Source organism: Lasioglossum baleicum, chromosome 6 (assembly GCF_051020765.1).
Source record: "Lasioglossum baleicum chromosome 6, iyLasBale1, whole genome shotgun sequence".
Classification (NCBI taxonomy): domain Eukaryota; kingdom Metazoa; phylum Arthropoda; class Insecta; order Hymenoptera; family Halictidae; genus Lasioglossum; species Lasioglossum baleicum.
In genome coordinates this window covers 10254543-10265875 of record NC_134934.1, presented here as the reverse complement: position 1 = coordinate 10265875, position 11333 = coordinate 10254543, and the positions used below count along the sequence as shown (strand labels likewise).

Genomic DNA, 11333 nt, shown 5'->3' with positions numbered 1-11333 from the left:
GTGTTGTTGCTTTTAATATGGGAAAGTCGTTAGGGGATGAAATCAATTTTTATGTTATTCCTGCTGTCCGCAATTAATGCAGAAGATTTAAAAAATTCAAGAATGTTGTACTGTTGCTTTTAATATGAGAAAATTGTTAGGGGATGAAATCCATTTTTGTGTTATTCCTGCTGCCGATAATTAATGCAGAAGATTTTTATTTTGCATAGAGATCCGCAGTCTAGCTATGAGACTTCTGCGTAGCGATGAGCAGTAGGAAGTGGAAACGTGGAAAATTAACACGGAGACGTGGATTTTTCTTTGTCTTTGACCACGAGTCACCTGGATATCAGCTGATAGTAAATATCACTTGCTTCGTTACCTCTCTTCTTTCTATTGGATTGGCAAGAAAGTAATTTCGGTATTTTAAAGTGAAATAGAGTCCAATTTTTTTATCCAAGGTATGAATTTTACGATAAATGAGATATTTTCGCTTTTGTTCGATGATCTTTTGCCGAAAAGAATAAATAAGAAAATATTTTATCGATTAAAGTTCATCAAGTTCATCGTTTGAATAAAGAAATTCGGTTTTATTTCGCCTTAAAATACCGAGATTGCTTTCTTAACATCCCAATACGTCACACAATGGTAACAAGGGAGAATTTCGTATATTTTGTGTCATCCCTGGCTCAGGAATCAGGGAAATCACGCACTCGCAACGAGGGAATATCGTAATTACAGAGCTCCAGCGTGTGAAAAAGCAACGCCCAGGAGAATCGGAGCATATGCCCGGGGAAAAATGCGATCGCGAACGGTGAAAATCGGTTAGCGACGCCTGGTTAAGATCGAAACCCCGAGACGGGGATCATCGTGAGACCGATGTAAGCTGCGTGTTCGCAGTCAAGTTACATAATCGCGACGAAGCACCGTGGCTAATCGAGAATCGGGGTGACCGGGACTCTCTCTCTCTCTCTCTGATCGGGGATCATCTTTCCAGCTGATGGAAGGAGTGCGTCTGCCTGTCCAGAATAAATCTCGTTTACGCTTTTATTTCTCCAACATCTTTTTCACCGAACCACTCGAATTATTCAGATCGGAATGTCTACCAGAAGATCCTCGAGCAAATTACACTCCTCAAAAGAATTAAGAGATCACCTCTGCGAACACGAAAAATTGCTACTGGTTTACACGATCATAACTCCGGCCAAAATTGCTGTATCGATATCGTTAAACAATGGTTCGAAAGCGTGAAACCGCAAAGTTGCACAAAATTTTTGTTATCCGTCAATGTTGTCTTTATCTCGCTATAACTTTGTAAAAAACCAACACAGCAATAATTTGAAACGGCGCATCTGAAACTAGAGGTTTCACGCTTTCAAACCATTGTTTAACGATATCGATACAGCAATTTTGGCCGGAGTTATGATCGTGTAAACTAGTAGCAATTTTTCGGGTTCGCAGAGGTGATCCCTTAATTCTTTTGAGGAGTGTATTCGAGACAGAGAGTTAACTGGAAAAGAAACTGAACATCTTCCTACACGAGAGTTTCAACAGAGTTTCAATCTCCAAAATGATTTAAAGCGAAGGGTCAACTTGAAGAAAATTACGTTGGAGTAGAAAATCAACTTGACGAAGCCGAGTGTCAGTTCGAAGAGGGCGAAGTCGCGCGACTGTATTTTTAAAAAATTATTCAAGCCTAATATTATATCAACTTGAAGGAAATTCCTTTGGGGTAGAAGATCAACTTGAGGAAACAGGACATCGTCTTGCAGAAACAGAGTCTCGACTTCCAAAACGAGGTGAATGGCCAGAAAAGTTCGAAAAAACACCCTCCCGAAAATATTTCAAGAGTTCGATGATCGTTATAGCAAACGGGAATCGAGACGTCGAGTATCGAGACGAGTATTCGAGGGGTTGAGTCACGTCCCGTCCGATCCGTTGAACCGAGGCAGTCGATACACAGCCGAAGGGAACGGATCCGGTGATCGACGTCCTTCGATGCTCTACGGCGAAGACGTGACTCGTCTGGCAAGGATCGGCAAACCGAGAAGTTAATGTCTCGGAACGGACGCCATATTAGCATATCCGCGTCCAATCGTCGCCCACGTGGCTGGGGCGCCGTGGCGAATCGGCCCGGAGCTATGACATTGTCATTATTTCACTGACAGAACAAGCATGCGCGCGATTCGACACGGAGAAGTATCGCTAACAAGGGTGGGAATAGTCCGTGTCTCGTCCAGAGCTAAGGGGAAACAGCCTGACGACCGATGCTCCTTTTAAATCGAACCACCAAACATAATGGTCCGCGTCTCTCTTTCAAATCCACTTTCGTCCCTCGCGTTCAGATTCGATCGCTCGGGATCGCATTGTCTCGCGCGCTGATCATCCCGTTCCGATCTTTCGACGACATTAACGGACCACAATGAACGCGCTGGATGCAATTTTCTTGGCAGTCAAGAGTTTTCACTATTGATTTTCCACAGTGTTCATCGAAGAACAAATCAGTAGAGAATTCTCAAACGTTGTCCACCGAGTTTTACAGGACTAATAACAACGTTCTACACTTTATAAAATGAAGAAATGGGTGCAATAATTTGAAGGTTAAAATCTGGGGCTCGGAAATCAATTAAAAGCGAACTCACTTTCCAGGATCGACAAAATTTCACACTTTGTAAAATGAAGAAATGGTTGCAATAATTTGAAGGTTCAAATCTGGGGCTCGGGCATCAATTAAAAACGAACTCACTTTCCAGGATCGACAAAATTTCACACTTTGTAAAATGAAGAAATGGGTGCAATAATTTGAAGGTTCAAATCTGGGGCTCGGGCATCAATTAAAAACGATATCACTCACTTTTCCAGGAACGACAAGAAATGATTTCCTCGCGGAATAATTACAGAAAAATATTATGTCCTTCCGACGACGTAAGGCACGACGTTAATCGCTCAGAATTTTAATTACGAGGAGGAGGAGGGGATAGGTTCGATACCGAGACAAGGGTGACGATAACAAGACAAACCATAGTGGAAACGGAAGCGTTGAACTCGTTATGAGGGAGAGGATAGCAGGTCACAGGGCTGACAGGGGCGGTAGAGGACGAGGGGTAGTTCCGACGGGGTTCTTCCTAGTTTTATAAGGGATACAACTATACTCGGGGATCCCAGCGTGGCTGCTCCGTGTTATTTATCTTTATGGACCTCGGGCAGAGGGTAAGTACACTTACCGTGAGGGGTTGCGGGGGGTTAAGGGGCAGAGTTAAGCCGGAACGAGGGCGGTAAGAGATTGTTTGTCGTATTGGCTGCGGTTTCGACCGGCTTAGCGTTACCCGTTTAGGGGATTCCTCTCTGTATTTTTCTCTCTGGTAGACACACCGGGCACCTATTGAAGAATTCTTCGTGGAGTCTCTTCCGGTTGTTCGATTCAACAAGTCGATTCTGCGTGAGTTTTTCGTATCGCCGTTACCTTTCGCCTTGCGAAAGATCGATTTCTTCTTGCCTTCGAAACCGAGAAAAAGAACCGTGTAAAGAAGAAACGTTTCGCCGGGACACGGGAGTCGGCTCGAGTGGCCGGGAATTAATCTATTGCCGTGTAATCGGCTTCCGATGATACGGGGACAATTGGGAACAAGAGGGGAGAACGAGCAGCGCGCAAAAACTCGTGCCTCGAACGAACGGACGACCGTGCGCCGCGCCGCAGCGAATTAAATCATTCTTTTCCGCTCGGGCGCGAAGAAACGACGGAATAAACCAAAGAGGAGGGAGGGAGAGCTGGACAGTGGGTGTATCGGTGCGGTGTTGGTTCGACGGTTTTTCAAAGCCGTTCTCACGGACACTTTTTCCTTTTATTCGTTAACAACGAGTCCAGATACATACAGTGCTTATTTACAGAGTGATATTTACATCGAGCGATAAATAATTCTTACAAAACGAAACAGAACGGCGTGTCCTTAATTCTAGAACGCGAATGTACATCGTTCGCTTGGATCGTGAAACAACGCGATCGCACGGACTTCGGTTACTGTTCATTGTCCGTTGTCGTGAAGTAGCAATCTAAGAGAGCAACGATTTTACAACGCTAAACGTCTCTCCTGGACCAAGTCCGAAGCTTGCGGATCGACGGCAAGTATTATATATACACGCTACTGGTAATTATTGCTGTACAGAATACTGTAGTTTTTAGTTCTATCCCCCTATCGATCTTATCCGGTCGTGGCTCCTATCGCTTCGAACTCTTCGCATCGAGAAATCATCTTACGATCTAAGGGTGGATTTATAGTGGAGCTGCGAGCATCGATGATAGCGGCGCGGTGAAAACAAACCAACATTCGTGACAACGTTTCGACACATACTTATGAAAAAGTACATATGTATTTTCTTTGTTTTTCTTTTTTTTTCACCGCACAGCTCACCTCGCTGCTCCACTATAACTTAACACACTTATTGCACTTCGCGCGTACGAACGCCAATACTTTGTTCAAACCATATTTTCGGAAGTATTCGTTTGGCACAGCTTATGGGATGATTTTATAGATTTGCAGTGTTGAGACGGTTTTCTCTCGTTAGCGCCTCTTTTATTCTATCACCCTATAGCGCGTTCAATGATGCTCAACCTGATTGAGTTAGAGACAGTGTCTGCTATTTAGACTGCGGATCTTTATGCAAAATAAACATTTTCTGCGTGAATTTTAGAAAACACAGGCCAAGGAAAAAATTCTTTCCTTCTTTAATCCTTCGCAGTCGAAGCAATTTTAATTCGAAACTCAAAATCATTTCTTTCTACCCAGAATATTTTTATTCCGTGTAATCTTTTTTACATTGTGCACATGAAATTTAACCAGTTTTCTCATGTAACAGTTGAGAGCTTTTCACAATTTGTAGAAAACAGACGAATTTAATAATATTAAAACTGTTTTGCATAATGGCGTGGCCATTTTTACTGGCGCCTTATAGTCGCCATTCGAGTTGTTAAAAGGGTTAATAATTGTAGTGGTTTGAAAATAATACATTGGTGTTTCTAAATTCCCCTCTAATCTTTTTAAAATTAGACTTACCCATTTTTGTTATAAATGCATCAAATCCGCAGTCTACTGCTATTGTTGTGCCTCCCAATTCGTGCCACATTAACGAGGGAAAACTGTAGATGGAATTAGGACTGAGGATGGGAAAAGTGCAAGGTAGGATAGTGAGACGATATTGAATAAACAAAATGGAATAAACAGGAGAGTGGGTCATCTGCCTCTTACTTGATTTGATTTCCATAACTTGTTTCTCTATTTACGGGGATGAAGGGGCATTCGGAAGAATCATTCGAGATTCGTGGCTCAATCTACGAGTAGGTTAGATTAATTTGAGCCAGCATATCTTGAATGATGCTAAGAATCTAGCCGAATATGTTAGGTCTACTTGCTTTATTGTTCCTCGAATAGACAAAGAAACAGTGTAAATCACGGAAGACGCAAAGATGATGGAGACAAAGTGAAAAATTTAGAGCAGAGGGAGGAACAGACTGACTGAATAGTTATGCTCCTTACTGTAGGTGCGTGCAGGTGTAGGGTGCGTGGGGGAGTATAAGTAGACGATCGAGGGCTGGGAAATATGCGGAGATTAAGCGGCGGTGGCGTTGGTGGTGATAAGTCAAGCAATTCGGGGCAATATTAAGCCACTCCGGCCGGTCGGGCAGGTTAACCCTATGCTAAGCCGTACGTCGACAGGAATCGCAGGGTTGAAACGGCGGGGGTGGAGCCCCGGGTGGGGGTGGCCGGAGGTCGCGTGTATTTAAAACGCGAATGCGCGCCAGCCGATTCACTGTTTGAAGTTAAATGGAGTGTAAATGGCAGATAACAAACCGGCACTGTTTCCGATTACGGCATTCATTGTTTCCTACCATTATGCGCGCTCCGACGGTTCGTGTGCTCGCCCGGGGTACGGTTTACGATCTATTTATTGCCGTGCCACCGCCGACACACGAACAAACGCGGCTTACACCGCGCCACGTTCCCGCCCCCGCTGCGTACAGACCGTTTCTACACCCCCAATCCCCACCTGGTCGTAGCCACCCCTCCGAATCACCTGCCACCATGGTGAAACAAGGTCCGAGAGCCAACCCTCGACAACCACCGGGATCGTTTAACCTCTTGCACCACACGATCTTCTTTGCACGATTAGAACTTCTCTTTCGCACCCCCTTGCCTTACGCTTTTCCTTCGCTACTCTGTGTTTTTTATCGTGTTAACGGAAAAGAGTAAATTTCTATTCGGCGTATACATTTAGTTAAACTACTGGTTAAATGTCGATAACCAAAAATATCAGGTCGCTGCGAACTGACCCAAATAATTTTATTTATTCTCCGACTCGCGATATTATACAGCGTGGTTCATTTATCTTGAGACAGTCAATTATTACGGAAACCAGCAGGAATATGAGAAAATGTTTTATATAAAATATTCTTCGTATGAAAGGGGCACATTTAATGGCGCTGTGCACATTTTTTCATGGTGGCTCTTTAAGGGTCAGATGGAGGGCAACTTCATTTTTTCAAATGGAAACCCATATTTTTTATTTCATATTGTTATTCTACATCGAAAAATAATAGTATTTCGTATAAAACATTTTTTTCTAGCGTGCACGGTTTTATTAAACAAATTGTGGTGAATATATCCCAATATTTGTAATGACAAAAAATACTAAGTTTGATCTGAAGTCATAAAAATCTAGTAAGCGGTGACAGGAATACGTGTGTAGTCCATTGAGCATCGTAGGTGGCGTTATTGCCGCCTACTAGATGAATATTCACAATAATTACACGTTGTATGTCATTATGCAAGCTTTGCAACATTCATCATGGTGTTAAAAGATGGTAATGTCAGGAAAAAAATGTTTTATACGAAATATTATTATTTGTCGATGAAGAATAAGAATATGAAATAAAAAATATGGGTTTCCATTTGAAAAAATGAAGTTGCCCTTCGTTTGACCCTCAAAGGGCCATTGTGGAAAAATTTGAACAGCACCATTAAATGTGCCCCTTCATATGAAGAATATTTTATATAAAACATCTTTTCATATTCCTGCTGGTTTCCGTAATAATTGACTGTCTCAAGATACCACCCTGTATAAGGCAAAGGGTTGATTTTCCACATAAAAAGAGAAATTCACGTTGTTCGTACTCCTGCGTTTATTTTTACCAACGATTAAGCATCGATAACAGAGAAATAGAATTTGATTTCGGTTCAACAGAAATGAATAACGCACATACTTAATAGATCTCGAAATAGGGCAAGGGGTTAACGTTCCCGGCACGCGGAACGAATTTACAATCCTTTATTATGTATAGGTATAGGGTAAAGTAGCCTAATTTGGCGTAAGCACCCAGGTTGAACCGCCGTGTACCATGAGAAAGAAACATAATCCTAGCCTCACCGACTCTTTAAATATTTTATTGAATTTTGAAAGTGTGCATCTGTGTACTATCGAAAGGATTGACTGTAAATTATGATTTCAGTCTGACTAGGTTATCAATAGACTGCGGATTTTTATGCACAATAAAATTTCTATACATCAATTGCAAGCTTTAGGGGCTAAATAAAAATTTTATATGTTAAAAATTGTATATCGGCATTGTTAAACCGAAATTTTAATTCGAAAATCAAGACATTTCTTTCAAACCAGATAATTTTTATCCTGTGTAATCTTTTTTACATTGTGCACATCAAATTTAACCAGTTTTCTCATATATAACAGTTGAGCTTTTCACAATTTATAGAAAACAGACGAATTTAATAATATTAAAACTGTTTTGAATAATGGTGTGGCAATTTTTACTGGCGCCTCAGACTCGCCATTCGAGTGCATAGGGTGAAACTCTTTTAATCTTTTTCCTGTGTTGAATCACACCTACTCATTTTTGTCATAAATATCCGCAGTCTAGTTACGAATTAGGTGCAACCTGGGTGCAGGTCGAAACTCGGCAACTCCCCGGATCTTAAATCTACGATAAGTTATTTACAAATTGTCTCCTACCTAATATTGACTAGCGAGGGAATATCCTGATCGCAGACCGTAAGAGAGAATCTCCTATGATAGTGCTTACATTAGCGCCTCACCGTACACGTATACCACGTAAATGACGTATTAATTACTCTCGATATCGATTAAGTTCGTTCGTTAAAACGGCGTGCAAAAACTGGTTGACACCCAGCAACAAGGACTCTAGTGATAGTGGACTACGTTATCGTGTTATCGACTACAGTCTCCCAACCTTCTTCCGGCTCACAGCCCGCTTCTCAAAGTTTCTCTGCTCAAAGTTCTCCTCGGCTGAACGATCTCCGCGATAAAAATCACCGGGAACATAAAAAACGAACCAACTAAAACATACGAATTTAAAGTCCTTGGACCTCTTAGACCTGTCTATCCTCGAAAACAGCTCCTCCGACTCGAAACATACTCGATAAAACTCAACAACCGATACTCACAGCTGCCATATTCCGAAACCGTCGCACCCCATCTCCAAGATAAAGAGAAAAAAACCGAAGAAAGACCTCTTCAATCCTCGAAGACCTTCAGTTCTCGAACGTGTAGCCACTGGCGAGTATCGTGGGGTCCTCCGTCGCTTTCTTTCGTCACTTGCTGTGCACAGTGGTGGCCCTCCTCTTGACCTCAACTTGATCAACGATGGCGTCGCTCTCCTTATCCTGGTGTGCGGTCATGTGCCTGGTGAGATGGTGTCTCTCCCGGAAGCTCTCGTCGCAGACGGGACACCTGAGCTTCTCCTCGCGGCGTCTCCTGGCCGCCTCGGCCGAGTTCTCGTTCTTGTGATGCGAGCGCATGTGGTAGACCAAATCCGACGTCATGCGGAACGAGAGATTGCACTTGGCGCAGACGTTCTGAGCCGGAAGGGTGAGAGCGGCGAACGACGGTGGTAGCAAGCCAGCCACCCCCGCGGCCGTCGCGAGGAATCTCGGCCTGGTGAGGGCGTCTGCCATCGGCGGGAAAACGGAGATGGGGTTGTAGGAGAGATTCGGATAGACCGGTGGCATGTCCGGCCGGAAGCTGGCCATCTTGGGGCTGGGTACCTTCGGCGGCTGAGCGATCTGCGGGATCTTGAGGTTCTCCAGCAGGCCGGGTTGAGCAGCTTCGGGGCTGACGAGGAACGGGTACGTCATCTTCGCGGGGAAGGGAGCGTATTTGTATCCGGTGGCAGCGGTCAGAGGTACAACTGGAGGACTGACGCTGCTTTGGTAGCTGGCACGGTCGTCCGGGGAGATGGAGGACCTGGGCGAGGTTTGTCCGTCGTCGTTGAAGCCGTTCCTCTGGCTGGCGAGGTTCACCTTGGTGAACGCGCTGCGGGACTCGCCATGCCGCTCGCTGGGTATCACCGAGTCGTAGATCTTGTTGCAGGTCAGACCCGGCTCCACGGACTCTGGACAACTAGCTAGAAGTGCTTGATGCGCCGCGAACGACGGCGGACTCGGCGTCTTCTGAAGCCGCGAGCTGGTGAGGTATCTGCGAGCGTCGTTCTCCGGAGAAAGACCCGGAAGAGTCGGCGTTAGGGTCCTGGGAGAGATGTACGGAGGACTGAGCGAGTTCTCCGTGCAGTGCATCGCTCTTCTCCTGTCCGAACCGCCGCTGTCGCTCTCGTAACTCTTGATGGTTAAGTTCTGCGGCAGTCTGTCGTGGTCCATGATGTTCTCTGGCGGGATCTCTTCTCGCAGACGCTCTTTTCGCGCCGAAACCATCCTCAGCTTCTCGCTCTGACGACGCGCCAGGTTCTCGTCCGGGGCGACCAGGAACGCCACGTCGAAGGTACGTTTGCTGGCTCGTTGCAGAGGGTACGAGGCGTCCGTGGTGACGTCGCCGATCGACGACGGGCTGGACGACGTCAGCGCCGTGGTTGCCGTCGTGGACGTCGCGGGGGCGGCACGGTCGATGCCACCCGTGCGATCTTCCATTGTCATCGTGCTCGTTCCGGATGATCGACCTGCGACAATCACCGCCGACGGTCAATTTAGCCGGGCACCGGGCTGATGGATGGGAGTCGCGCCCCCGTACACCCGGACCAGGTGTCGCAGCTACGCTGTACACCGGGATAATTGGGTCAATCGGATTCGTCCGACGAGTTCGCCACTGGCGACCCGCGTTTACAGACGTTCACGGCTGATTTAGGGAACACTCTTCGTTGGGAACTCGAAGGTAAAATTGTGGGAAAGTGGTCGATTGTCTTCGTCGTCTTTAACACTAGGTTTGAGGAGCGAAATTAAATTTTCTAGCTGTGATAAACTGCTTGCAACAAACTGGAGTAATGAAGAATCTGATCTTTTTTCTTAACACATTACCGACCGATTATTGCATAATTTTGAAAAATCTATGGTACATGGCTGAACACTTTTTAATGGAATCTTGAATAGCAACAGTAATTTTCGTTGTGAACTAACAAGTCATCCTCAATAACGTCATCTAACAGTTTTTCATTTAAGATTGCAATGTAAAGGAAAATTTCTATGCTTTCTTTTGGTACAGCACAACTGTTTCAAAGCCTGTTAATAGGCTTCCGGTAGGTAAAGTGTCAATATGTTTCATAGGGCGAAAATAATGTAACAGTAATTTTTAATTCCTTTACTATCTCAAATTGCACTCATTTTCTTTTGTTGATACGTTTAATAGGGTGACAATAATGTAACAGTAATTTTTAATTCTTTTACTATTTCAAATTGCACTGATTTTCTTTTGTTGATATGTTTAATAGGGTGAAAATAATGTAACAGTAATTTTTAAATTCTTTTACTATTTCAAATTGCACTCATTTTTGTTACAAACGTCTATCCAATTGTCCACCCAAATTTTCAGCCATTGTTTTTTTTTAAATATATATTTAAAGAAATAGATTTGTTCGGTAATTCCTTATAGATGTATCTTTACAATCTCAATGATCGTAAATTATAAATATTAGAATGCGTCATTTTGACGCGCCCCGTAAACCTAGTGTCAAAAACTCAGGTCCCATTGTTAACTCCCGAGCTCTCAAAAGTGATAGGTACCGGATGAAAAAATTCTAATAGCCCCTCGAAGTTCTTCCGAACCTCTGAGGAATCTTGTTCGCGTAGTTCTGGGACAAATTACGAGAATATGTATTGTTCGGAAGCTCGGAAGTTGACATAGAAGAGGTAGAAAAATGTGCGAAGTAGTCTCAACAAACGCGGGTTGCTTGTTCCATGTGTCTGAACACAAACTGTCCTTAACCCCTTGGACCACATAGTCGAACTCGTGACGAAGATTTTAATCCAACTTCTCTCGATATTCGTAAAAATGTAGAAACGCAATGTAAATATTCTTGTTCCTCCATGTAAATTGCAAACGAT

General features: G+C 44.0%; 2 protein-coding genes across 3 annotated transcripts in view; one reads left to right on the top strand and one right to left on the bottom strand.

Moving 5' to 3' along the window:
• Positions 1 to 2789: 2789 nt before the first annotated feature.
• Positions 2790 to 11333, bottom strand: part of LOC143209656 (uncharacterized) — a 55310-nt gene continuing 46766 nt past the window's right edge. The window contains exons 4-5 of one of the 2 annotated variants that reach the window (XR_013009124.1): positions 8451 to 9955; positions 2790 to 8342 (exon numbers count right to left, since the gene is read on the bottom strand). Coding sequence is in view for 1 of the 2 variants with exons in the window: in XM_076425614.1 (XP_076281729.1) it covers positions 8598 to 9955 (1358 nt within the window). In the remaining variant the exon portion in view is untranslated. Of the gene's footprint in view, positions 9956 to 11333 lie in introns of both variants that reach the window. The other variant, XM_076425614.1, reaches the window with a different exon arrangement.
• Positions 3758 to 11333, top strand: part of LOC143209664 (reticulocalbin-2) — a 59871-nt gene continuing 52295 nt past the window's right edge. The window contains exon 1 of the mRNA XM_076425634.1: positions 3758 to 4098. The gene's annotated coding sequence lies outside the window, so the exon portion shown is untranslated. The remainder of the gene's footprint in view (positions 4099 to 11333) is intronic.